The sequence below is a fragment of the Kickxella alabastrina genome (assembly GCF_025024165.1).
Source record: "Kickxella alabastrina strain RSA 675 chromosome Unknown BX661scaffold_27, whole genome shotgun sequence".
NCBI classification, from domain to species: Eukaryota; Fungi; Kickxellomycota; class Kickxellomycetes; order Kickxellales; family Kickxellaceae; genus Kickxella; species Kickxella alabastrina.
Window position 1 is genome coordinate 1 of NW_026251498.1, and position 25506 is coordinate 25506.

General features: G+C 44.7%; 9 protein-coding genes across 9 annotated transcripts; 2 read left to right on the forward strand and 7 right to left on the reverse strand.

Annotated features, from left to right (window-relative positions):
• Nucleotides 1-1133: 1133 nt before the first annotated feature.
• Nucleotides 1134-4478, reverse strand: BX661DRAFT_200490 (cytochrome P450; the record flags this gene model as incomplete). Its single annotated transcript, XM_051538416.1, has 2 exons — nt 1134-1247; nt 2913-4478. 2 exons carry the CDS (start codon nt 4476-4478, stop codon nt 1134-1136), a joined length of 1680 nt encoding a protein of 559 aa, XP_051389193.1.
• Nucleotides 4479-5782: 1304 nt separating this feature from the next.
• On the reverse strand, nt 5783-6161 carry BX661DRAFT_187684 (uncharacterized protein; the record flags this gene model as incomplete). The annotated part of the gene is made up of 1 exon (XM_051537285.1): nt 5783-6161. A coding segment is annotated over exon 1 (232 nt), but the record flags the coding sequence as incomplete, so codon positions are not given.
• Nucleotides 6162-7086: 925 nt separating this feature from the next.
• BX661DRAFT_61082 (uncharacterized protein) lies at nt 7087-7822 on the reverse strand. The gene has a single exon (XM_051539317.1). It carries the CDS (start codon nt 7612-7614, stop codon nt 7144-7146), a length of 471 nt encoding a protein of 156 aa, XP_051389195.1. The 5' UTR covers nt 7615-7822; the 3' UTR covers nt 7087-7143.
• Nucleotides 7823-8713: 891 nt separating this feature from the next.
• On the forward strand, nt 8714-10001 carry BX661DRAFT_187690 (peptide methionine sulfoxide reductase MsrA). Its single transcript, XM_051537286.1, has 4 exons — nt 8714-9195; nt 9288-9414; nt 9444-9786; nt 9833-10001. Exons 1-4 carry the CDS (start codon nt 9106-9108, stop codon nt 9879-9881), a joined length of 609 nt encoding a protein of 202 aa, XP_051389196.1. The 5' UTR covers nt 8714-9105; the 3' UTR covers nt 9882-10001.
• BX661DRAFT_200493 (uncharacterized protein) lies at nt 9938-10369 on the reverse strand (the record flags this gene model as incomplete). Its single annotated transcript, XM_051538417.1, has 1 exon — nt 9938-10369. One exon carries the CDS (start codon nt 10367-10369, stop codon nt 9938-9940), a length of 432 nt encoding a protein of 143 aa, XP_051389197.1.
• Nucleotides 10370-12613: 2244 nt separating this feature from the next.
• Nucleotides 12614-15391, reverse strand: BX661DRAFT_187693 (quinon protein alcohol dehydrogenase-like superfamily). Its single transcript, XM_051537287.1, has one exon. It carries the CDS (start codon nt 15166-15168, stop codon nt 12724-12726), a length of 2445 nt encoding a protein of 814 aa, XP_051389198.1. The 5' UTR covers nt 15169-15391; the 3' UTR covers nt 12614-12723.
• An 843-nt stretch (nt 15392-16234) lies between these two features.
• On the reverse strand, nt 16235-18148 carry BX661DRAFT_187694 (putative methyltransferase-domain-containing protein). The gene is made up of 8 exons (XM_051537288.1): nt 17937-18148; nt 17739-17800; nt 17391-17683; nt 17236-17289; nt 17036-17128; nt 16845-16951; nt 16612-16744; nt 16235-16431 (listed from the first exon to the last, which is right to left on the reverse strand). The coding sequence occupies exons 1-8, from the start codon at nt 18048-18050 to the stop codon at nt 16316-16318; spliced, it is 972 nt and encodes a 323-aa protein (XP_051389199.1). The 5' UTR covers nt 18051-18148; the 3' UTR covers nt 16235-16315.
• Nucleotides 18149-18410: 262 nt separating this feature from the next.
• BX661DRAFT_187697 (uncharacterized protein) lies at nt 18411-20334 on the reverse strand. Its single transcript, XM_051537289.1, has 3 exons — nt 19996-20334; nt 19950-19954; nt 18411-19728 (listed from the first exon to the last, which is right to left on the reverse strand). Exons 1-3 carry the CDS (start codon nt 20088-20090, stop codon nt 18545-18547), a joined length of 1284 nt encoding a protein of 427 aa, XP_051389200.1. The 5' UTR covers nt 20091-20334; the 3' UTR covers nt 18411-18544.
• Nucleotides 20335-24467: 4133 nt separating this feature from the next.
• Nucleotides 24468-25387, forward strand: BX661DRAFT_187701 (uncharacterized protein). Its single transcript, XM_051537291.1, has one exon. It carries the CDS (start codon nt 24520-24522, stop codon nt 25225-25227), a length of 708 nt encoding a protein of 235 aa, XP_051389201.1. The 5' UTR covers nt 24468-24519; the 3' UTR covers nt 25228-25387.
• Nucleotides 25388-25506: the final 119 nt, after the last annotated feature.

Below are 25506 nucleotides of genomic sequence, written 5' to 3' on the forward strand. Positions count from 1 at the left end.
TTCTATTCAATTTTTTAATTTCCAATCCAATCATAATATCCTGGGTAATGCAGTGTAACCAATACAATAATTGACTCGGTGCAATGTAAACCAAAAAAGGATGAATTTATTAATTTGGCCAATATAAATAATATAAGTTTTGTTCTTTTTTTCTGTGCGCGCGCGTGATACTGGGTCATGACAAACTCAATCACTAATTGTTACAATAGACAAACATGTTGAATATATTTCCACGTCTGTTCATTTTAATTGTAGAAATTATTATTCACAAATGCCACATGCAAAAAAAATTCACATAAAAGAGCACAAAAACCCCTTGTCTAATCGTTTTTAACCATTACCTCTTTCTTACACTTGACAATTTACTTGACACATATATCACTACTCTTAACATCAAATTACTCTATAATAATTATTTAAATAGAAATGGTCGTTTTTATTGTTGGCAGATCAAAGCTTGTTAATTATGCAAATTGTGTTGGTGGTTATAGATGCAATTATCCTGGCTGTAACAATACCTTTGATACCAGTGCTGAAAGTGCAGCGTGTTATAATGGGCATGCTGCTGCTGCGGCTGCGGCTGCTAAAAAACCAGCAAAGTAAAACTATGATAATATGAATATTCGTGATGGAGTCATTCATGGCCGAGCACAAATACGTCGATACAGTGGTATTTTGCCCCACCCTACAAGTTGCGAATAAAAACAATACTCAAGAAATAAATTATACTACAGCTCATTTTGTCCGACTTGAGATATGCAAGTGGCTAGTTTTTTTTAAGAAAATATATTTTAGGTTTTATAGCTATTATCACTTTATATATATTTTTAAATAAATATCAATTTATATATAAAACTGTTATGTAAGAGGGGGTGGGGAGCACTACTGTAATAATGTTAGATAATGGGTGTGAAATTATAAAGTTTTTATTACTAGTGTTTCTAAAGTGCTATTATCGCCGGCCTTGCCTTATATATATCTCCTTGTCTTTGTGGCACTCACTGGCAGTCGTGTGCTCTGTTCGTGAGAACTAGTCCTTATAAAAGTAACCCAGGTCTCTGATATGGCATAATTGGCATGTCTGTATTCTTGCACCCAGTAATCCATTTCGGGACAGGCAGTATGTCTGGATATCAATTGTGGCGCCTAATTTGATCCCCTGAATTTGCCCATATCAGATCCATCTGTGAGCTGACGAGAATCTGTCTCATGATTTTGCCCTTAGCATCTACCTCCGTATCCTCGGGCTGCGTAACAAACATAGCTGCCCAATCATTATTATTTGAATAAATTAATCTTTATACATGAGTACTGTAAAAAGCATATTTCTTCCAAACCCTCCTCTTTGCTCAACTTAAAAACACTAGCTGTAATTCAAGCTTTAAATTTAAATATTGGTCAGATGAATGTCGTCTGTTTAAAATTACCGCTCGTTAATTAAAATTATTTATATAAATCACTACACGAAGTGCGGATTTAAAGAAGCACGCATAAAGGAATTTCGTTTTTTTGAAATAAAAGGATCGTAATGGGATACAAATTGAAAATGACAAAAAAAGCTGGTAAAGATGGTTGACTGCCTGCTTTAGAACAATACTTGCCAATTCAAAATTCTGCCTATTTCCACTTTATTAATTATTTACTAATTTGTTTTCTCTTTCTTGAACAATTTATTTTATAATATACTTAAATTCTCTCAATATACTTTTTTTTACATTTCCACATCATTTTTTATAACAGTAAACAAATGAGGATTAACGCTTTTTTATATCAACCATGAGCTTAGCAAATTGGAACAAAGTATGCAAATAGAGGTTTACTTTATCGAAAAACGAGTACATATAGACAGTCAGCGACAAGCGCATCAAGATCTACTTTTTTTAAAATATTTAACATTATAATTCCTATTACTAAATTTAGCTACTTAGACAAGAATGGTAATTTCATGAAAATGGTAGTATTAAAAATTACAAAATTATGAAAGAAATATTTGAAATTTTCAAGAGGGGTATTCTCCATTTATCGAGTTTGATGTTGCCAAGTTACTACCCCTTCTTAAAAACCCAAGCTTAATCTAAAGGGCAATAAAATATTGCTTTCCTCTAATGAAATACAACCAGATTATCGAACAGCTAATACTAGTTTTAATCGCGGTTATGATACGAGGTATTTAAAAATTGCATTAATTGGAATATGGGGTAATTACAACAAAACAGAAATGTACCCCAAGTTGCCTAATCCACGTTTCTGACCCCTATTTCCATCTTCAAGCACCAACACTGTCAATAACGTTGTTACTGCCACAATGTCCATTTCCGATATTACTGGCTCACATTAAATGTCAACAAGACTTTTACACCGCCGCCCACACCGTACTGTTGTTTCAGCTTTATATCTGCCATTTTTAAGACTTTATTTAATTAGTTTAATTTGTCTTGTACGTCCACACTTATGCTCAACATACCCTACATTCAAAATATTTTTAACTTAAATTATTTATTTAAACTAAGACATGCATAACAAAAATGCATAATTTGAAGGAAAATACTATAATCTTTAAAAAATTATTTGTTATTCGAGTCTTGTCATTTGTTTATTTGATATGGCCAACTTAATGCAGTTATTTTACTTTACCACATATGCGGGCAGATATATGCATTATTAAATCAAATGCAAATGAGGATACATAGTGTTGGCAGCGCAACAAAACGTTATTTTGTTAGTTTATTTTATAACTAGTTCAACAACGTCAACATAGCAGCGCTAATGGTCTGTGTCTTACTTTTTCTTAATTTTAATCATATCTTTTTCAAAAGGGTCTAATAAAAGTGAATGCAAAGCAGAGCTGGTTGGTTAATCAAATATCTCAATTCTACGACTAATAATAATTCAGTGCTAGGTTTAATGTCTACCATCAGTCCAACTGGCGATATGAGTCCGGCGGGCGCTGAGGGCGTGCTGTGCCAGAACGAACTGTCTGCAGGCAGCACCCACTCAAAGCGCAGCAGCAAGAGGGCAATAGCAACGCGCTGCTCAATCAGTGAGAACCTCATGCCCATGCACTGGCGAGACCCATTGCTGAACGACGCAAATGCAAAAGGAGAAACACCCTTGGCATTTCCACTCTTGTCGTCTGCAAACCGCTCGGGAATAAACTTTTCAGGCTCCGGAAAATTATCGGGATCATAATGAATGGCCCACGTGTCGACGGACACGACGGCACCCTTGGGGAGAGTGTGTGCGCCTAGTTGCACGGGCTCAGAGAGACGGCGCCTGATGTTGGACAATATCGAGTTTCGTCTTAGGGTTTCTTTGACAATAAGGTCAAGGTATTCAAGCTTTTTGATCTGCTCGTCATCGGGGTAAGCGTGCATGTCGTCGCCCATTACGCCGATGACAATGTCGCGCGCCTTATTTTGAATCTCTGGATAGCGTGCCAGCTCCATCATCACGTAGGAAAGCGAGTTTGCTGTGGTATCGTAGCCAGCAACGTAAAACAGGGCTATATTATCGCGCAGCTGTTCTTTGGTCAGTGGCGTTACTGGCTTGCCGCGCTCGTCTAAAACTTTGCCCGACCTGGACATAATGTATGATTCGAGCAGCAGTGTCAGCAGGTTGGCGTTGTTGCGCTCGTCCTCAGTGAGCGATTGCATCTTTTCCATTTCAGCCAGCCTCTCGTTGATAATGCCGTCGATGAACGAGTGGAATATGTGCAAATACCCCCACTGCCTAACGCGCTCCCCAATTGGAAAAAGGTCCAGCCACGGAAACATGTTGTACACTGGATGCAGCATTGCGCCGAGAAGAGAGTCGTACATTGCATTCTGCTTGTTTCCAGGATTGCGCAGCGCCTCGAAATTGTAGCCCATGATGACATGCCCAAGAACGTCTAATGTGGCCCTGCGAAACACACTCAACACGTCGATTGGTCTGTTAGACTCGCGCTCGATGACGTCCATCAGCTCAACCAGCGGGTTTTCAAACATAATTGTCGGCCAAGAGCGGCGGAATGCCGGGCTGACAACAGCGCGGTGGCCGCGGTAGGCGCTGCCGTTTTCAAAGGTCAGCGACTTTCCTGTGACGCGCGGGCCGAGCGTGTGCGGCAAGATCTGGCGCACATTGACCTTTTCATAAATGTCCGAGTGCATAAACACCAATCGCGCGTAGTCTGCCCTGCCGATGTTGTACTCCCACGCGCCAAACATGCGCGTCTTGAATATACCGCACTGTTTCATGTATGGCATCTGCAGGCTTTGCAACACCGGCAAGCGGCCTATTGGACCTTTTGTCATCCAGAGCAGGGTCTTGTACGCGGGAATGTGCGGGATGCTGCTGTTCTGGCTGGTCGGCTGTGGTGCGAGCGTGGTGCTGACGAAGTACAATACGCCCGCTGTGGCCAAAGTCAGCGCCCAGTACATGAATGTATCCTGAAACACATTAAGAGCGCTGGATACAATTGTGCTGAGCAGAAGAGACATTTCAAGTACTAATATTGTTCTAATGTAGTTATGATAACTATGCTACTAGTTTAATTGGCATTTAAAAGTGCAACGCGCGTAAGCAAAAAAGGGATAGTATAAGGACTATGCTTTGACATTGGATATCAAGCGCAACAAAATGCGTAAAGTTGCGACTTTATGCCAAAATGCATTTGCCTTCAAAAGGCGGCGGATCTGCACAATAAAAGCTGACAATGCAGAAAAACATATGTCATGACCAGGTCATGAATGTTCTCCTGTAATGGCTTAAAAGTGAGATTTGCACTGACACTCATTGTTTGTGTGTGCAATTTTGAAGCCTTTTTGGGTCATGGGTTGGCGCAGTGGGGAAAAATGATTGTAATCGATTTTTTCTCTTGCATTTCAACGACGAGTAATCTGGAGATAATTAATGCCAACGCCGAGTCTTCACAGATTGCATTGAAATCTATTTAAATCAACTGAATAATAGATATTCTGTGTTTCGAATTGTTTATCCATGTATTGCAGATTAATTCTAGAATATTATAAATGAGGCACCAGTCTATTGAAAAAAAGAGCTGTTTGCGCGTTGCACATTTACTTTTTTGTGTTATAGTACAAGGCAATATCTATGTATCCAAGTGCACGCTATTAATGCAAGCCTTTAAAGAATAAAGCAAGGCTTTTCATTAGCTATTTTTTTAGCTGAAACTATATGTAAACTCAAACTTGTGGCAAAAAATGTATTTTGGAGTAATTAAAATTGAAAACGATTAATGGTTCCTAATAAATCCCAAGTCGATATCTTTGTTCTTGTTAGTGTAATGCTTATGCCAGATAAAATTGTCATCCTCTTGGATAAACGCAACATTACGTTCACCACATCCGGAATTAACCATGCCACCAAATACAAAGTCCTCATTTCTTGTACCATTGTACTTGAATTCCGTGTCCAGGCAATTGAGAAGATTCTGGTTGAACATGTAAAATTTGCCGTTTCCGTACAACGCACCATGCATAGTCATTGGGTTGGTTTTGTCATTCCGGCGCGTGAAGTGACTAATATATACGGGGTGGTTGGACCCTGTGTTGTTTCGCATCAAACCAAGTACGTACTCCCTGTCAACAAACGAGTCATCGTCCAGCTTGATAAAAATTCCATATTATCATATGACTTGATTGCCCTTGAAAAGCATATTGTTTTTGCATCTAGCGTGCGCCAGGTAGAAGTTTTGTTGCACACAATCTCGCATCCTGGCTCCTCCCAGTCGCACACGGGGTACAGGTAGTCGCCGAACCAAGTGTTACGGTAGAACTGCATGTCCGTGTTGCCGGTAACTGGAAAATGATTGCTAAGCGGTCAAGCAGCTTTTGATCTTCGACGGGCAGGCGGTGCGGGCGGTTTGGAGGTCGAGGAGGTATTTTTGGTGATGCCGCCGGGACTGGTCCAGGGGGCGGCCACACGCTGAATACCCCCCAATAGTTGTTTTTGTGTAATATGTAAAGTATGCTGGTCGCAATAGCTCCTAGGACCATCAGAAGCAACACCAGGACACGTGGCCGGGTAAATCTAATCAGAACCATTGTTTTTAGTCTAGACCTTCAGGGTGCTCACACTGCATGTGGCAAAATGCAAAGCAAAATAAATATGTTTACAAAAGAAATAAGAAAAAACACTAAGGGAACAGGAAAACAAAAAATTGTCACAAATAAATATTTGGGCAGCATGCAAAAAAATTGTGATGCAATGTTCCCAAAAAACCATAGTTGTTTATTTTTCATAGTCTCTTTGTATCTCCATTGAATTTCCACAAAAACAAAATAAATTTAAAAATAGAAACGATTGACATACATAAACTGGAAAGATTTGCATCAAGCTGCATTTAGGGTTAACATGATGCATCGATTTTATGTGTAAGTCTACAAATAGTGTATGCACAAAATTAAACCTTGTACTATCGTTGGCTCCAATTCGACTTTAGCAGCTAGACGTTTCTCCAGTACGCCTGAACAAAATACCATTCGCTTAATGACCCGTCCGTTTCTTTTATTTGAAATACTATGAGTTTGGGTTGATTTTTTTGAACAGAATTTGACATTAAATTTACTTTTTTCAGGGCCACAAGTATCATGCAAAACGCTTAATGCAACTTTTCAAATCAGTTTTTGCTCTGTTATAATAAGAGGGTATGTGTAGAGCACTACAATGTAGTGTTAAAGGGTGAGGTGTCAGTTTATAAAGGTTTTTATTATCAATGGAATCGAAAACGTAATTGAGGCCAACACCATCTTATACATGTCTTGCCTTTATTGTGCACTTCACCGATTGTGCACTCTGTTGGTGAGAACTGGTTCTTCTACATAAAAACTGGTATCTTGGCGTGTCAAGGTTATAATATTCGCATGTGCGCATTCATGCATATACATTATTGAATGGGGGTATATCAGGGTGTGGTTATTATGTCCCCTGATTTGATCCTACATGGTACCATCTATGCCCTGTTAATCGGCATGATGAAAACTCGTTTCACAACTCTCAATCTCGACATCTACTTCCATGTCATCAGACTGCTCAACAGCTCAAACTACAAATATCGCCAGCGCATTGGGCCAACAACAATTCCAATATTTAAGTTATAAATATATTTTAAAAAAATAAACCACTACTCCCAAAAAGAAATAACTAATGATTAGAAAGAGCAGCCAGATCAATGCTTTTGTTTTTGTTTCGGTAAGTTTTATGGTAGATCTTAGAGTCGTCCTCGGGAACCTTCAAAACATCAGGCCCGCATCCATTGTGTACCATGGCGCCAAAAACTGCGTCCTCATTCCTTTTCCCCTCGTACTGAATTCCAGTGTCTATGCAGTTGAGAAGGGCCCGGTTGAACATGTAAAACTTGCCGTTGCCATAGTAGCTATGGTTAAGGGACGGGTTTCTGTTGTCTAGGTTGAGAATGAAGTCACTGATGTACATAGGTTTCTCGTATCCCTTGTACTTTTTGACCAGCCCAAGCACGTAGTTGCGGTCCACAAATGCGTCGTCATCAAGCTTGATAAAGAACTCGGTATCGGTGTACTCTTCCTTTATAATGTTTGTAAAGCAAATGGTCTTCTTGTCCAGCGTATCATATGTTGATTTAGCGTTGCAGGCCATGGTGCATTCTGGCCCGCCAAAGTCGCAGACAGTGTGCAAGTATTCCCGACCCACATGTTGTTGTAGAAATTCAAATCCGTCTTTCTATTTACAGGCATAATGATGGCCAAGGAAACGTCTGCCTTTTCGTCCAGTGGGCGCCATGGGAATCGACTATGTGGCTCCATCCGGCTTAACATTAATCCCACATATGCGACTCCGATAAATAGTGAGCACGAGAGAGCTGCTAGCGCTATATTCCGCAAACCGATCCGGTTAAGTGTTATTGGCATAGTTACAAGTGTATGCCTTATTATTTTTAGTAGAGGCCGCGTGTTGATATTACAGGCGTTGCTTTTAAAAGTAAAAAGTTTAAATAATGAAATTAAGAAATAAAGAGATAAAGATAATATTAACGAAGAGAGAAAAGAATAAGCATGGAAATGCAGAAGGTTACACAGTCATTTCAGTTGAACCGGAAGATACGGAATGCTGTTGAAGCCCAAGCCAACGAAGGGGGAAATTATAATGATAATAATACAGGACAATAGCGAAGGTATTTTTATATCAGCTGTTAGCCAATCATTCTTTAATTATTCTTGTTGATTGGCAAATGCTTTGAAACCTATTGGGAAATTCGATTCCTTCTCACTCACGATAGCAGCTTTATCATCCAAGCCACTATTTAGGAAAATCTGTTGGATAATACAAAAAAGTACTTATTGGCTGGCGAATCAAAAATCAAAAAGCTTTTGTGATGTTGCGCAGACTGAAGATATGGAAGTAGATGTCGAGGTTGAGGATCGTGAAACAAGGTTCCATCTGCATGCTAGTTGATAGGGTACTAATTGGATAATGCAGGCGTAAATCAGGGAGGCATTACATTGATGCCCAAACATGCCCCCCATTTCGCAATGCACACGCATGAGCGTACACGCACGAAAACCACAACATTGACTTGCCAAGATACCGGTCTACTCGCAGAAGATCCAGTTCTCACCAACGGAGCGCACAATGGACAATGTGCACAACAAAGGCGACTGGGAACATATATAAGATGAGGCTGGCCCCTAGTAGTACTTTAGAAACATCAGTAATAAAACCTTTTATAAAATCACCCCTAACTTTTAACACTAGACAACTAGTGCTCCTCACACCCCCCTCTTACTATAACATGATAAACCGCATCAATATATTACGTCAACAGAAAAATAATGCATACAATTTAGTAAATTGCTGGGTTAGTTTGTTTTTAGTTAGCTGATAATATCCGGGTTCAGAATTTTTAGGTTTTTTATGCAAGTAATATCAGCTTAAACTGTGCATGCCTATACTGTTGGATCATTGAGCCGGAGCTGCTTCTAGGACATGAACGGATAATCGGATTTAAGGGTTTGATGGAAAATCAAATTTAGAAAGGCTAAAAATTCGACAAATCGAGATAGACGCTACGGAATATTGCGTAATCCAGACAGATTTTTTGGTGATTATTTTACAACGTGATGCTGTGCAATGCCAACTATTATGCACCCTACTCCGAGCCAAATAGCGACCATCGGCCAGACTACAAAAAGAGTGGCACTGCCAGCCTACTCCGCTATCGTCCTATTATTCACTCCCTAACATATATTCACTCCCCACCCCTCATCCACACCCTTTTTATATGCTTAGAAACACAGCCTTCAAACAACTAGGACAACTCGCAAGCACACTATCATTTTCTAGATTCATGGCTCAACAAAGGACTTGTCGATTCCACCGGCAATCCAGGCTCGCGCGTGGACACCGAGCTAGCTACTTTTGCCGCCGGCTGCTTCTGGAGTGTCGAGCTTGTGTACCAGCGCAAGGAGGGGTGCTGCAGACACAAGTTGGCTACACTGGAGGCCGCGACAGGGAGACTACCTACGAGGAGGTCTGCTCGGGCGTCACCGGGCATGCTGAGGTGGTGCGCCTTGAGTTCGACCCCAAGGTCATTTCCTACGAAACGCTATTGAAGGCTTTTTGGAACAAGCACAACCCAACCCAGGGCAGCAGGCAAGGCGGCGACATTGGGTCGCAGTACCGGTCGGCGGTCTTCTACCATAACGAGAAGCAGAAGGAGCTCGCGGAGGCTAGCAGGATTGAAAGGCAGAAGCAGTATGAGCAGCCCATCACTACGGAGATTAAGCTCGCGGGCGCGTTCTACCCGCCGAGGTCTACCACCAGCAGTACCTGGAGAAGGGAACGGCCAATGGAGGAGGCCAGTGCGCGCCAAGGGCTGCAATGATGATATCCGTTGCTACGGCTAAATAGTGTTTAATGACTATTTTTGCTTAATAATAGAAAGCAGATAATAAAAACATTTCTAACTATAGATGACCACTCTGTCCGCCGAGGGACACGCGTCAATCTCGTTGAGCGGTACTGCGTAATTTTTGTCGCGAGGAGCAGCAAAATCCTGGACCCAGAATCCGTTAGACACATCCACGCCCATGAATCTCACATCCGCACTTAGCAAGTTATTGAGGTGGTCTTGGGATCTCACCCAAGCATTGAAAATTCCGGAAACATCATTAGCGCCCGCACCAATATTTTCCAGCAGTATATCCCACTGAAACCCCAGTGCTGTCAGTCTGTCGCCGATGTGACCGGATTTGTCTGCGTGTGTGATGACGCGGTACCTCGACTGGAACTGCGCATGCCCCTGTGCCAGCTTTTCCAGATCACTGTGATAGACTACAGGGTGGAGACCCCTTGACATGCGCAGGCCATTGACCTTGCACAGCATTTCGGCCATGTCGTACCTGCTGGTGTCGGCTCTGTTCTGGGGAAGTATATGACCTCAAAATCTGCCTGGTTTTCACTGACGTGTGGCCAGCCTGGAATTCGCGAGTCTACTGCGTTTGCTGGTGCTGTGAATCCATCATTGGGTTCATTTTACCAAAATTTGGATCCAGTTGTCTAATGTCACCGCCTGTCAGAACTATTGTCCTTCCAAGAGCGATGAGAGCGAAGCAACTCAACAAAGCCACAGCATATAATAACTGGCCACCATCGGCTGGATCGTTTTAATGATTATTGTGTTGAAATGTGCTAAATTTAGGAGAAATAATATTTCACAAAGTCAATAAGTTGAACGAATGATGTCAATTGGATAGAGCAATAACGATATCGATAGAGAAAATTATAATTAAATTGAAGTTTTTATTTTAATGTACAGGCACACATTTATAAACCTTATTTTAGCCTCACTTTCGATTACAATTGTGCATCAGAAAGTAATGATCAATTGAGCAATGATATGTACTATTCTGAGAAAGCATAAGTAATTAAAAAAGTTGCGCTTCATTGCACGATTATTCTGCCTGAACGCCTTACTTTTTCTCCCACTTGCAATTCCCTGGCCATTACGTCTACTTATTGCATTATACACAATATCTAAATATCATTTTTTCTGTGCATCTATCAAATCTGTACCAACTTGTCTATGGATGAAGGCTAAAAGCCACACGCCCACGCACTTTTTAGTTAAGTATAATTTCAAGATATTAGTATTTTTCTTGACATTTGGGCATTTGGTCAATCAATTATTGGGCGGGTTTTGTGTTGTATATTCATAAGCTTTAGTTGTGTATATGAGGGAAACATTAACTATTGAATTGGATAAATGAGCGGTCAAGATTAGTAATAATCCGAAGGCTGTGCCCAAATACAATCCAATCTCATATAATTTTTATTCTGATAAGGGATAAACCTCTCCTGCCATTTAAGGGCAAAATGAAAATGTGCAAGGCAGCCATTAACAGTAACACTTTCTTCTTTGCAGCCACAGAGAAATAGCGCCACTTAAGCTAGTATTTTTCCAAGTTTTTCAACCCAAACTAAAATAACAACTCCTTTGAATAGTAAATTGAAACACGCTTCAAGGTGTATGTGGGGAAGCCAAAACAACAATGCAGTTGAACGCATATGAGCAACATCATGTGTATTGGGTTGAATATAATTTAATTGAAAATGTAATATATAAATGTTAAACTAAAAACTTTCAGCTCAGATCTACTCTAGTGCAGAGGGGGTCCTTTGTCTCCTTGCAATCAAAAGCCATAGTGTTCACTGCGTAGCTGGCGGTAGCCAAGGCCATAAAAACGGCAAGAATGTACGTGCGCATGTTGTTTTACAAATACGTCGATTACTCCTCTTGTAATTTTTAAATAAAAGTATATTAATAAAGTAGTTTTTATGGTTTTGCACTTATTTTTTTAGAAAATCTGAAGAAATATAAATAGATGAAAAATAGAAAACTACTCTGATGAAGAATAGAGTTACTCGGCTGATGTCTGGGCCTTTATATGGATGGGGGCCCAGTGTCTTGAATTAGACATTATGCTGATTCACTTTCATCCAAGTAAATAATTTTTGCCTTTGCATTATACAGACATTCATGCTCCAATGAAACATATTTTATTAGCCTAGCTCTGTTGTTATTCAATAAAAATATAAATATTACGAAAAACGTAAAAATAAAATAAAATGTGCGAATCAAAAAAGTCCTAACAAATACATATTATTTGTGCTGATGATATAAATACAAGTTGATTTAAAATAAAAAGTGGCGGCATGCAAATGTGATCAGCCTGTGCAAACAATGTCACTTTGCGCATTTTTTGGATGAAAGCTCACTATACGTAGAAAATGAAAAATAATGCCGATATTGATGGTTAAATACAAGGATGAAGACAAGACAAAAGATGAAAGACGGTGGCTGCGGCTGCGGATGTCTTTATTTTATCTTTAACATTGCGCAGGTGCATCCTGTCCATGTTGCACTTATCAATGCTTTTTTGTTTATTCACAAATTGTAAAGTCGATATGGGACGAGAATGCCCAAATGAAAAGTCAGCTGAGCCACTCAAGCTTTATAGCAGTGGAGACGCAGATATACATAAAGAAGCTGCAAAGTCTGCATGTTTAGTTGGCCATTAAATGTTAATCGAGCTAAACTAGCAAAGGAAGGAAATAAAAAAGCCACTTCATTATTGAGTACCGTGTTGAAAAAATTACATGTTATCAGTTAAAATATATGCAATTAAAAAAGAAATTGTGAAAAAATAATGATATGCCGTCAAACAAAAAAAACCAAAACCAAAACATTTACGAGCTTGTTTCAAGCTGGCGCACGTCTCTAAAGTCGTAAACACGCAGATTACCGTCATTATCGCCAACGACAACGCGCGTATCACTGAGTGCCACACAATTGACAGCCACTGAAGACGTATGCAGCGTGAACAGACAAGTACGTGACGACGTGTCCCAGATCTTCACTGAGCCGTCGTTAGACCCCGAGACAATCCGCAGTGAGTCGAAGGTCATCGACCAGATGCCCTCGATATGTCCGAAAATAGTATCAAGGCATTCGCCGGTCTCAATATCCCACACGCGCATGGTGCCGTCAAGCGAGCCAGTGATCATAAACGGGCGCTCATCATCATCGCCCCTGCGGCTCAACGCCCGGCTACCGCCGACCCGCTGCTGCTCCTGCTGCTTGCTCTGCAGCGTGGAGGTCGGTGGAGCGCGGTTGGACAGGTGCAGGGACTGCACGTGGTGCGAGTGCCCGCTGTACGTGCGCACGCACCGGCGCTGTTCCAAGTCCCAGCGCTTAACGAGCATATCATCGGAGCACGAGAACAGAGTGTTCTCGCCGTACAGCCGCACGGCATTGACCCAGTCAGTGTGGCCGGTGAGCGTAAAGCTGGTCATCTTGGCAATATTATACACGCGAATCGTGCCGTTCTGGCCGCCAACCACCAGGGTGCCGCGCTGGTAATGCAGCGAGATAACGCCGCCGTTATCAAAGGCATTCAGGGTACGGATACAGGTGCCATCGCGGTAGTTCCAGATCTTAACGGTCCCGTCGAGCGACCCAGTGAACAACTTGCAGTCGTCGAACTCCAGTGCGCGCACAGGCATAGTGTGGCCGGAAAGTTCCGAGACCAGCTCAAATGTCTCAGCGTCCCACACATGCACTTTGCTGTCGTACGAGCCGGTGATCATGTAGCCACCGTTGAACTGCGCGCAGAGGATGCCGTCGGTGTGCGCCTGGATCTGTGACTCGTGATAGCGGAACTTGCGCCAGTTGTTTGCAATGATCTGCCGCTCGGCAAATATCTCCTTCCATGGCCGCCGGTTCGAGTGGCTTCCGCCTTGCCGCTGCTCGTTGCTGCAGCTGCTGTCACTCATGTTGCCACTCTCAGTGTCCCGGTTGGGGATAAAGTTTGTGCGCGGAGCCTGGTCGGCTTGCGGCGTGTCAGTGCCGCCTGCGGGTGCCAGCGAGCCCCGGATGAACTGGACAGTCTCGTGCGGGGCGCACACGCTGCTGATCAGTGACACGTCGAGGTCCGTGGGGTTGATCAGCGACGACACTGGGATCATCTGCTGCGAGACCGGCTGTTGCTGCTCCTGCTCCTGGTGCTGGGGTGCTTGTATCTGGGAAGTGGTTGGGTCGATGGTGACGCTCGATGTCGGCAGCATAAATGTGTACGTGCCTCCCGTCTGACCAGCGGCGGCGTTGCCACTGCGGAAGGGTCTGTTGCGGGAATGCAGGTCCGGGGCACCGCCCGCCGTCGACGCCATGCGCAGCGCACGACGCGTAGTAGCCTCGTAGACGCGGCGGCTAGTCTTATCCAACAATGGAAGCCCCCAGCCGCACTTCTTGCACACCTTATCAATGTGCTGCGCACACATGCGGTGCCACAGGATATCCTCGTTGGCCAGCGCCGCCCACGCGCGCGACACCTGGGCGGCCTGACACAGGGACTTTGCGTCGAGATATGAGAGGATCTTGAGCGAAATATCGGATGGCGCCGCAGCCATAAAGTCGACGCGCAGCTGCTGCGGCACAACGCGGTTCAGGTACGATAGCTGCGGGATGCAGCATAGGTTGACGATGCCCTGTAGGATGAGCAACCGCCGCTCGGTCGGTTCTGAGGCAAAGTCCTTCCAGATGCCGCTGATCTTCTGCTGCTCGGTGGTCGGCAACGACCGTAGAGACTCCTGCAGCTGCCGCTGGGTGTTGTCGCATTCGGCCAGGTATACGTGCGTTGAGTGCCGGTAGCATTTGCCGCCGAACGCCGGGTACTTGCGTCGCGACAGAATGTCCAGCTCCTCGGCTGTGTAACCGCTGACGTGCTCGGAGAAATCGCGCTTGCGCCCGTTGGCCACTGGCACAAGAGTGCTGGTCATTTCGATGTCGTCGCTGCTGCTGGGGCTCTTGGGGAAGAGCAGCTGCTGGGTGTCGTGAGAAGCCTCGGCTTCTAGCATTGTTGAGTTGGCCACGTGCATTGATTCGACTCCCATTGTCATGAAGCTGCTGTTTGGCGCGTGCGTGGCTGAGTATGTGGTGAGTGTGGAGTTCATGCTTTCGTCTTTTCTACCAGATAAGGCTGATGTGTGTTCAAGTGTTTCGATGGTGATATGCGGTGGTGGTGTTATGCCGGTCAATGATGATGCTGGTGCTGTGGTTGAGATTGGTGTTGGTGTTGTACAAGTGGCGGATGGAATAGGTGTGGAATAGGGCGAGTTTGAAGTATTTGTTGTCATTCTCAAAAAAAAAAAGAATTTGAGTAAAAGTGCGCGATGCGGTTTATATATACTTTTTCTGTTAGTTTACTTTGTAGCAGCCGTGTCGATATTTCGGCTTGAAGTAAAAAATAATAAGGAAGGTGGTGTACTTGTTTACAACAATAACAACAAAAATTTTATGAGGCGGACAGTCGGAAGTGGTGAATTAGAACAGCCGAATAATATTGTCAAATATTTCAATAAAAAGACGGAAAAAGAGAAAAATATGAACATAATTGCGTGCTCACCCCCTATCCAGCAGCCAATTGCCACCAGCAATGTCAATTTACAAAGGGGGCGGGTGCAAAATAGGCAGTAGGCTCTTTTCCCCCTCTTTTCGCTCCTATTTTCATTTCCACAAAGATGCCAGGAAAAACAAGCCTGAAAAATGGTACAAGCACTCACCGCGTCCTAAACCATTTTTTTCTTTCGTGAGCAACAGATTGGCTCGTGGTGATTGGCTAGGAGAAATAGCACGAAATACCGCCCATCCTCCCTTTTTACTTGCAAGCCAAAATCATCTGTGATTGGACGCTCGAGCAAGCCAAGTCACGTCTTTACAAAAATAAATTGCGCCATTTTTCCCAAAAAAATTCAAGCTGGTCATAATGAAAGCAAATCCGCCATTACATAACCGTCTTAATCATCCGCGGAGGCCCAATTGTCAGCAGCTGCGCCTAGCTAGCAGATCGCCACTGTCCAAATGGCGCTATAGTAATCCAATACCGCTTTTGGATTTGGTTCCAGGGCCTTTGTTTAGCAAGCCTTGCACATCATTATATTTTCTTTTTTTGGTCCCACCCCTATGCCATCACGCGAGCTATAGGCTGCGCACAGATGTTGCGCAATTCACGGGCGGTTGTCCAATATGAAGAAAACGATGGCGAATCGTTTTGCAATATTAAACTAAAGCGATCAATGGCCGAACAACAGTCTTAATAGTGCACAATTTTCACAACTAATTGCACGAGCCAAAGTGTGCTTAAAACTGGAATTGGTCGACATACATATGCTTGCGGAATTTTATTCGCCATTTTCAACGTACCAGCTGCAAAACAAAAAATTCATGTGTAACAAGTTGTTTGGAAATAAGTCAGAAGAAAACAAAACAAAACAAAATATCATTCTACTTGCGAGTGATGAGGATCAGTCGAATGTCGGAAACCGGGTTCGGGAGACACAATGTCGACATCTTTGCCTCTGTCAGATCCATGACCGATTTTCCCAGCACGCCCGTATCGTCTACAACCAAATATTTACAAATGACATGGTTCAATGGTGGATGTATCTGAGTGTGCAGTATCTCGCATATCTAAATGCAATTGCAAAAAAACGTGGTATAGCGTGCGAATTGCCGCTTACCGGGCAATTTCTACAAGATAAGCAATGCTTTTTTACTAATAAAATTATGAATATACTTACCAACTAGCTTGAGGAACAGCTCAAATGTCTCCTGCGATCTGACGGCCGCCGTAATATAGGCAACCTGCTGCGGCGAAACCAGCATAGTCTCGAGTGCCGCCACCAATAAAGGAACAATGGTCGGGTCGTAAGACTAAGAATAAAAATAAGTGACAAAGTGATTAATTAAATGTTTGTTTTTATGTGACAAAACTGTAAGCTTCTTCACCCAGAGATATTAATAAATAACTTACCACATCTGCTCCAATAATAACGTCAACGTTGCTCGAAATCCGCGCGCACTCTTCGAGGTTCGCCCAATCCAACTCAGCTACTTGCACCTTGTCCTTGTACTCCGTGTCTATAAATAATAATAAAATCAGTTAATTTACATTTTCTATCATCCATCTCTTTTGACTATTGCAAAACAAAAAATGACACTTACTTGTTTGGCGGTTGCCCTCGAGAAGTTTGAGAACATCGCTGTTAAAATCAGTGCTGAGCACATTAGACGCACCCATGGCCGCGCATGTAAATCCTATTTTTTAGGAGATGAGAATAAAAGTTGGCTTTAGTTATATTCGATTTTAATAATGCATGTGCGACAATCTATGTATACAAGTCAGCGCACATTGTGTCGCGTACCTGCTAGTCCACACCCCGCGCCCAATTCCACCACCCTCTGGCCACGAATGATGCCTACAGAATCATAAAGTACAATTGCTCAATTAATAATCCAAACATCGCAAAAATAATACATATAAATCATTTTGTTCAATTGGCAATAGCCAAATACTTACCCGGATGCTCCGCAAAAAAGTCAGCCAAACGAAGACTCGCATCCCATGTCTGAAGGCCCGTAGTCCCCTGGGATACCATTGTCTGCTCCTCCTGCAGCACAATCCGCATATACTGCTCCTTATCCAAAACATACGTCTTGTAGCACATCCCGGGAGCAAACGACGTTGTGTTTGTGGTGGAAATCAGTGAAATGTAAAACTCTGTCAGCTCGTCGTCCAGTTCATAGTCCGGCATGCTTTCGATCTTTTCAATGTACTTTTTCAAGAACAACGTGATGTACCGGTTCGATGGGCTGTACGCGTTGTGTGCTCGTGGAATATTATCGTCTTCATTACTTCGCCCTGGACACGGGGCATGCTAACAGCTGAATGTTCTCATCGCTCTCCATGTCCGTCAAATCCCAGTCTCCCTATTAAAAAAGCATTGAAAGGATGAAAACGGCTTGGTTTTTTGTTGTATAAGTCTCTGGAAATAATTTTTTTAAAAGCGTGTGGCTACCCGAGCTAGGTGTACTTTAGCTACAGAGTAACGGTACTGTGGCTTACCCAGATAAACATGCGCATGGACGTCATTTGCCAAAACTGCTTGCGTAGGCTGCTTGTCAGCGTGTCGTGCTCATGGTAGGTTGCGCTCTTGCAAATAACGCACTTTTGGTCCATGGTCAGAATCGAAGCGAGAATTAAGTTAATTAAGCTTGAAAAAAGAAGACAAAGGATGCAATAGTTATGAGAATAAATATATTTTTCCCCTTAAAAAACAAAATTAAATAATGTCAAGACCTGCAGAGGGGGCAAGCAGCCCAGTCAGTGGAAAGGTCGATATTAAACGGTCCTGCACTTCCTTGTGGGTGCAGGTGGTCCAGCCAATCGGCCAATTTCCCAGGCTTAGAGACCATCTCAACTCGGGAGAGGGGGGGGGCCATTCTGTATGTATCAGATCCCGAATTGGTCAAAGTCAGCTGGATCAAACCATTTACAAAATAAAGAGCATTCTGCACTTTTAAGTCTATGAGACATGTCCAAAAAATAGTAATTGGTATAGAAAACCACAGTTTAATTAATATATTGGTGAGCTCTATCAGCGTGCTCCGACAGTCAATCGAAAAGCAGGCTGCCTATAAATAACTTGGGCTATGTTGGGCCCAACTTGCAGGTCAATGCTTAGAATAGTCATCAAAGTCGTCATCGGTCTGCTCCTCGTCCTCGTCATAGTAAAGATCCCCTTCATCTTCGCCTCCCAGCTGGGTGACGTCAAGCTGCCAGCGAAGCATACCACCGATACCACCAAAGCCATTGACGTACTGCGAGCCTTCAGGCGACTTGTCCGTGACAAACTCCAGAAGAGCACCCTTCTGCTTGTACACCTCGGCAATCCACTCAATCAACGGTTCCTTGCTGATCAGCTCGAGGTCAGCACCGGTCTCGCTGTTCAAGAAGTTAGAGCGGTCGGACTCCTGCTTAGGAGTGAGCACGCGTTCGATATTGAAACCATTGGCATCGCGGAAGACGTACCGGGTGCCCTCCAGGTTCTCCCATACAATAAGCGTCTCGACAGCGCCCATATCCAAAGCCTTGAGGGTATCGTCCATACCGTAAACAATCTTGCCGGTATCTTGGGAGATCTCGCCAAAGAACTTCTCAATAAGCTTCTTCTCCTGGATGAACTTGACGTTAGACAAGTACTCCTGCGACAGGTTGATAGCCTGGTTGAAGCCGTTCTCGCCACCGTAGGACACATCAATGGTCTTGACGACCTTGGCACACAGACGGGGGTCAAAGAGGTCGGATTTGTGCAGGTCATCCTTGAACTCGGCAGAACCGGCAAGAATGAGGCCCTGTACGTTGACCTTGTTGTCGGCAATGAACATCTGAACGGCGGCCTCAGCGACCTTGCGCACGTAGTGGTGACGCTTCTCCTCGCGAATACGACCGAAACGCTGGGCGGACTGACCACCTCGACCGTGCTTCTTGGGCAGATCAACGGAGAATGAGTGCAGAATTTCTCGGCTGCTTCCGCAGATAGCGCCAAAGAGGCAACCGTTACCGTCAATGATAATGAAACCGAACCGGCTGTCAGACTCGAGCAGCTCTGCGAGGGCCTCGACGTGGAACTTGTTGTCGCACATGTACAAGGTGGTGTTGATGGGCTTGAAGGGCTCAAAGTCAATGTTGACCTTCTTTTCCTTGCCTTCGTCCGTGAGGATGGTGCCGCAGTAGACGACCAGGCCGTTGGGAGGGGTCCGTGTGTACATCTTCAGACGCTGCTGAGCCGAGGTAATGGCAGCCATGACCGAGAGACGATTGACACGCGACTTAATGTTGGATGCTGCGCCGTGTTCTTCGGCAGCATAGCGGTGGTCAGGGGGATTTGCGACTTTGGCGGCAGAACAAGCGAAATCATCGAGGTTCCATTTCTACACATATCAAAAAGCATTGTCATGGCATACAGTTAGTTAGTTAAACGTATTAAAAGATAATTTGAAATCGCATTGGCGCTGCTGATAGCGGCTCTATGGGTATTGTAAAAATATACTTTCTCAAGTGAAGTATCGTCGCTACCAGTTCTCCCAAAGAACAAAACATATACCACTTGTGTATGACTTACCCGCGGGCGGCCTCCAAGCTCTTAATAAGCTTCTTCATCTTCCACAGCTCGACCTGCTCGTCGACTTCGTTTCCGGTGGCGGGCTTGGCGCTCATGATTGTAAAGTTATTGATTATGTATGCTGAGGCAAATGAAAAAGATGGCTAGCACTCGATTCTGTATGTACGAGGTCTACTGAGTGGAAATTATATTAAAAAAAGTGTTTTCAATTCCTGCCGTAGCTGTCTGTCGATAAAAGCTCGATTTCCAATGTGCAAAGTATAAGAAATAATTACCCAAAAATGTGAAAGCAACCAAATGAAAACCCCGTCAACCCACCCAAAAAAATTATTTGTCTGCCAAGCCTGAATTATTGTCGCGTACTCTACACCTTTTTCCACTGTGACTTTCCGGTACAAATTAGGGCCTGGAAAATAGTAGCGCACGCAGTGAAGAAAAATTTGAGCGCACGTGTAATCTAATTTCGGTTGATTGATTATGATGATTTACCAACTTTACAGGGGCTTTCAGGTAAAGACGCGCAGCGTTGATATACAAAGTAAAAAAGTTCATTATAACCGAGTAACAAAAATGCAAATATTAAAATAACACAAGTGTTGTCAACTAAAAGCCCAAATATTGTGAAATTAATTTGACCTTGGTAATGTCGAGATATATCGTTGCCATTGTAGGTGCTGTGAGGACTGATGTATTGTGCATGTTCATTTTGGTAGTCTCTTGAGTATCTGGTGCAAACAAACTGCAAATAAAGCATCCAAGACATTGGAAAATATGAGCACAACTAAAATGCCACAAGCAAATGGCTGCTAAATTGTACTTGTAACAGTATTCCGACTACTGTAACTCATATTGTGGACCATGTTATAATGTTTGCCTATTTGAATAGAACTAGCAGAGGCAAAGCTGCAATGCTCGCACCAATATCCTTGTTCAACAATTTTGATTTCTGGAATTGGTGCATTCACCCGCAGCAGCCGCTCCCTGAATCAAATGTGAAAATTGTCGTCGGCCAACGCACCAAACTCTCTTGATACCAGATAGTGACATACTTCCTCCACGGCTTTTGAACTGTAATCGACCTTGCAAACATGGCTATAGTTATTTTGACAATTATGAAAATGTGTGTAAATACCGCCAGGAGACATAGCATAGCAGCAAGCCATACAAACAATCACACTACTGGCTCGATCTAAATGCAGGTTTAAAACTGTGAGAGCCAACTCTGAATAAGGTGGATACAAAAAAAAAATGGACTGTGTCAGTTACAAAATGTTTGCAACTTATTAAAAGGGTTTTCATTGTTGCACAGCCCGAAGATATGGAAGTGGATGTCGAGGTTGAGAATCGTGAAACAAGTTTCCATCTGCATGCCAATTGATAGGGTACTAATTGGATCATGCAGGCGTGAGGTAGGGAGGCATCATAATGATGCCCGGACATGCTCCCCATTTTGCAATGCACACGCGTGAGTGCACACACACGAAAACCACAACATTGACTTGCCAAGATATCGGCTTGCTCACAGAAGAACCAGGTCTCGTCAACGGAGTGCACAATTGGCAATGTGCACAACAAAGGCGACGAGGTACATATATAAGACGAGACCGGCCCTAGTTCTACTTTTGATTCCCTTGATAATAAAAACTATAACAAAACCCAAACATAACCCTAACACTAGACAACTAGTGCTCCCCTCAAATCACAACATCATAAACAAAATATGGCTTAATGTATTTTTCTAACAGCGAAATTTGTCGAGCTGAACAAATAAATAAATAAATAGTGCCGCAAATATAAAATTTATTTCAAAAAAATTATCAGGTTTGTGTATATTATCTTAATATATCAATCCAGCTTAAAATCTCACCTTGGTGAGGTGTACTTGAGCGGTATCGTCGGGTCCCACACAAGATTGGTTGGCTGCTGCTGCTGCTGCTGGTTGTCTTGATCCGGAGCCTGCGACAAGTCAGTCGGGTGCTCGCCCTGGCCAACCCCAATCAGTTCAAGCGCATCCATATGCCGCGCCATGACAAAGTCCAAGCAGCCCTCCCTCAGCTTCAACAGCTCTCCCTCCAGCGACACATAGAACCGCGAGCCATCATGCAAGTTAAAAGACGCCTCCCTGTACCGCTTAATGGCCGTCTCCAAGTTACTTAACGCCTTATCTCTCTGTTGCAGCAGCGGGTGGTTGGATCGCGCCACAATAAATGCCTGGTTAGCTTCCCTAATACTGTCAAGCAACTCGCTCTGCGCCTCCCTTTCCTCCGCAATGTACTTTCTCCACGACGTGTACTTGTCCAATTGCTGCGAAAAAACCTCCTCGAACTGGTGCAGTTCAAATTTCAAAATTGGCGTCGACGACTGTGCTGCCAGCCGCTGCATCTCTTCGTTGAGTGCCGGCGTGACGTCGTCCTCAAGCGCAATGCGCTTGAGCTTGTCCATTGATTTTAGTCGCTCGCGCCGCATAATGCTCACTTCGTCGAGGTACTGCTGCAGCCGCTGGATGATCTGGCTGTGGTGCGGGTCGGTGATTGGGTTTGCTGTGGTTGACGGGACTTGCCTCTCAATTTCTTCGCGTGGCGAGCCCAGAAGGGCAAAGAATTTGGACCACGTATCGACCTGACCCTTAATTACCGCGTCGCTGTCATGGGCCTTGCCCACAATGCCGCGGTACTTTGCTATTTCGCTACGGAATGTGTTTGTGAGCTCGCTAGATTGCTTACGCTTAGCCCTGGCCGAGCCGGCACTAGCACCCTGTTTGATGCGCAGGTCCTCGTGGGCCTCCTTGTTGAGCGCGTCCTCAGCAGTGTCCAGCAGGCCAGCTGCCGTGTTGTTTGCCGCAATGGCATTGTCAAGTAGCCGCTTTATCCCCAGGTACCCACCCTCAGACCGGATCTCATCGGCACCAACCAGAATGTTTGGGGGCAGACCAATGGGTTTCTTAATGGCTTCCAGCGCGTTGGGAAGATTAAGAGAGTTCAGCGCAGACTCGCAGTCCGCAGTCAGCTCGTCTAGAGCGTTGATCAGGTCGTTGGAGACCAGCTGGTCCTTGCGGTCCTCGTATAGACTGGCCGCCTGGTGGATTACAAAGGGCACTAGCCCCTTAAACAGCGGCGGGCCAAGCTCCTCCTCGCCCAAGAACTTGCCTGGGTTCTCGACAATCTCAGGCGCCTTTGATTGGGCCAGCTTGTATGGTGATATGGTGGCTAGCGACAAGGACGAAGGCACTGGGTCTAAATAAATGACGTCGTTGTCGCGCTCGGCGCGCGTGCAGTTGTTGCTCACTTGCTCCATCTGTGCCCTCGTCATGTCGACGACTGCCGCGCGGATATGCTTGGACCACCGCTGGTCGTAGGTGACAAGCTCGTTCGTCTGGTTGCAAAACTCCTGCGCCGCCTGCATCCGCGCAACCTCTTCGCCGTACTGGCTATTGGCCAGGCAGTCCTGCGCCTTGCGGTACTGGGCTTCAGCGTAAAAGTACAGCTTTTCGCCTTGAAATTGTCTGGCCAGTAGGCCGGAATAGTGTTAGACAAGGACCCGTGGGACCCGGACTCAATGACCAAATCATAGAACTCTGCCACTTGCGTGGCGACGCGCGCCACATTGGCGTCCTTCATATGGCTGAGGACCGAGCGATGCCATACACATTCCTGCGCCTGACACAGCATCAGGTTCTCCAGAGTGGTCAGCATATATGAGGACAGGTCAGTTGTCAGCTGCGTCCGGCATTCGCTAACCACCTTGCTCTGCAGATAGCTGAACACGCCGGCGGCGTTCTGAAAGTATCCAAAGGCTCTGTTCAGACTGTCCTTGTCGTTGCGGCTCTCGCGGCATGCCAGCTGCGAGTATATGGCGCCAATGTTGAACAGAACCGATGCGCGCTCAAAGTACAGATCCTGACAAGTGACCGTAGAGTCAGAGTCAAAGGCATTATACCAGGTGAATTTTACGTTGATGTCAGCTGGGAACTTTGACAGAATGAACGACAGCTGACCGTAGTATCTGATGTTGCGCTTGAGAACGTTCGCGTTGACGTCCAGTGCCGCTGTCGCCGCCTCGCGAAGCTCGTCAAGCACTCGCAGGTCGTCCCTGTACGCTTCGGGCGGTTCGGCGTAGGACGACGCTATGTACTCGGATAGCGACTTACAAAACACTGTTTTCTCTGTTGTTTTGAATTTAACTGCTAGCAGAGCCGAATTGTCGTTGCCATTCTTGTCGGCAGCTGCCGACTGCTGCTGTTTGAACAAGAACATGACCGGAGAGAAGAAATCGAATTGAATTGAATTGAATCGAATCGAATTGAATTGACGGATGGCGAAATGCAATAAATTCCAAAAAGGGAAGAAAGGGGAAGGGAAGAAATGACTCCAATGAAAGCCCAGATCTCGACCATAACAAGCAGGAGTGCTGGGATTTTTCTCCACCAAATATTTGCTCGATGCTACGTCATCCAAACAATTTTTTATTTTTCTTGCCGATCGAGCTAAATATCATATTCATTTACATTTAGAGAAAAAAGCGCCAATGTCGACAGGTACGCTAGAGGTTGAGCGCATTCTGCAGCAGGAGGCGACGCAGCTGGCCCGGCAGCGCGAAGTAGAGCGGGTTCTGGCCCAAAGCCTGCTTGACCCCTTTGCCATCCTGCAAGTGCCGCGCACATGCACGCCCAGCGACATCAAAGCCGCCTACCGCAACAAGTCCCGACTAATCCACCCGGACAAAACCGCCCACGAGCACGCCCGCGACGCATTCGAGCGGCTGAAAAAGGCCGAGTCTGAGCTGATGGACGACGAAAAGCGCAAATCCATCCTGACCATGATCAACGAGGCCAGGCGCGAGCTCACAGCCGAATGGCAGGCGGAAGTGATGAGTGGAAAGAGGGCCGAAGAGGATGCAAGGATGGAGGGGGACGCGTTTGAGCTTGCCGTGCTGGAAAAGTACAAGAAGATCATGGTGGAGATTGAGTGGAGGCGGAGGCAGAAGCTTAAGCAGGAGATGGCTGCTGAGGGCGCCGCTACGAAGAAGGAAGAGGAGAGGGCGGAGGAGAGGCGCAGGAAGCGGGATGCTGAGAAGGCGTGGGAGGATAGCCGCGACGACCGCGTTAGTAGCTGGCGGAGCTTCCAGACAGGCTCTGGCGTGTCGAAGAAGGGCAAAAAGAAGGACCCGGTGGGCAAAAAGGCCAAGCTGGCCATGGCTGCTGCCGCTGCCAAGTCGCAGACGCAAGCCCAGTAGATCTGTTTTGCGACATGCCAGCACTAGCTGTTTTTTATTTGAGCTGATTGCCAGCAAGTCTAACAGCAGATTGATTCCCAAGGGTGATCTCAAAATGAGCGATGACGTTTTAACAAAGTGCTGTGCAGCTTTTTCGAGGGGGTTTCCTTCTCAGTTCAATTTGTAGTTTTAAAATAGAAAATTCAACTTTTTTCATACACATAATTTCACTTCTTAATTTTAAATAGAACAGCGGCAATGCGCTTAAGCCCAATCAAAAGGACAGGCAGCCAGGCCAGG

Bases quoted from the DNA above. Each gene is read 5' to 3' on its own strand.
- BX661DRAFT_187694 (XM_051537288.1), bottom strand. From the start codon at position 18,050: ATGGACCAAAAGTGCGTTATTTGCAAGAGCGCAACCTACCATGAGCAC. The intron at 17,129-17,235 runs GTACGCGACACA...CCTAAAAAATAG, and splicing joins CGCGGGGTGTGGACTAGCAG to GATTTACATGCGCGGCCATG. The intron at 16,432-16,611 runs GTAAGTATATTC...ATTTGGTTGTAG, and splicing joins GCTGTTCCTCAAGCTAGTTG to ACGATACGGGCGTGCTGGGA.
- BX661DRAFT_187690 (XM_051537286.1), top strand. From the start codon at position 9,106: ATGCCAACTATTATGCACCCTACTCCGAGCCAAATAGCGACCATCGGC. The intron at 9,196-9,287 runs GTCCTATTATTC...TCAAACAACTAG, and splicing joins TGCCAGCCTACTCCGCTATC to GACAACTCGCAAGCACACTA. The intron at 9,787-9,832 runs GTCTACCACCAG...CCAATGGAGGAG, and splicing joins GGCGCGTTCTACCCGCCGAG to GCCAGTGCGCGCCAAGGGCT.
- BX661DRAFT_187693 (XM_051537287.1), bottom strand. From the start codon at position 15,168: ATGACAACAAATACTTCAAACTCGCCCTATTCCACACCTATTCCATCC.
- BX661DRAFT_61082 (XM_051539317.1), bottom strand. From the start codon at position 7,614: ATGGCCTGCAACGCTAAATCAACATATGATACGCTGGACAAGAAGACC.
- BX661DRAFT_187701 (XM_051537291.1), top strand. From the start codon at position 24,520: ATGTCGACAGGTACGCTAGAGGTTGAGCGCATTCTGCAGCAGGAGGCG.
- BX661DRAFT_187697 (XM_051537289.1), bottom strand. From the start codon at position 20,090: ATGAGCGCCAAGCCCGCCACCGGAAACGAAGTCGACGAGCAGGTCGAG.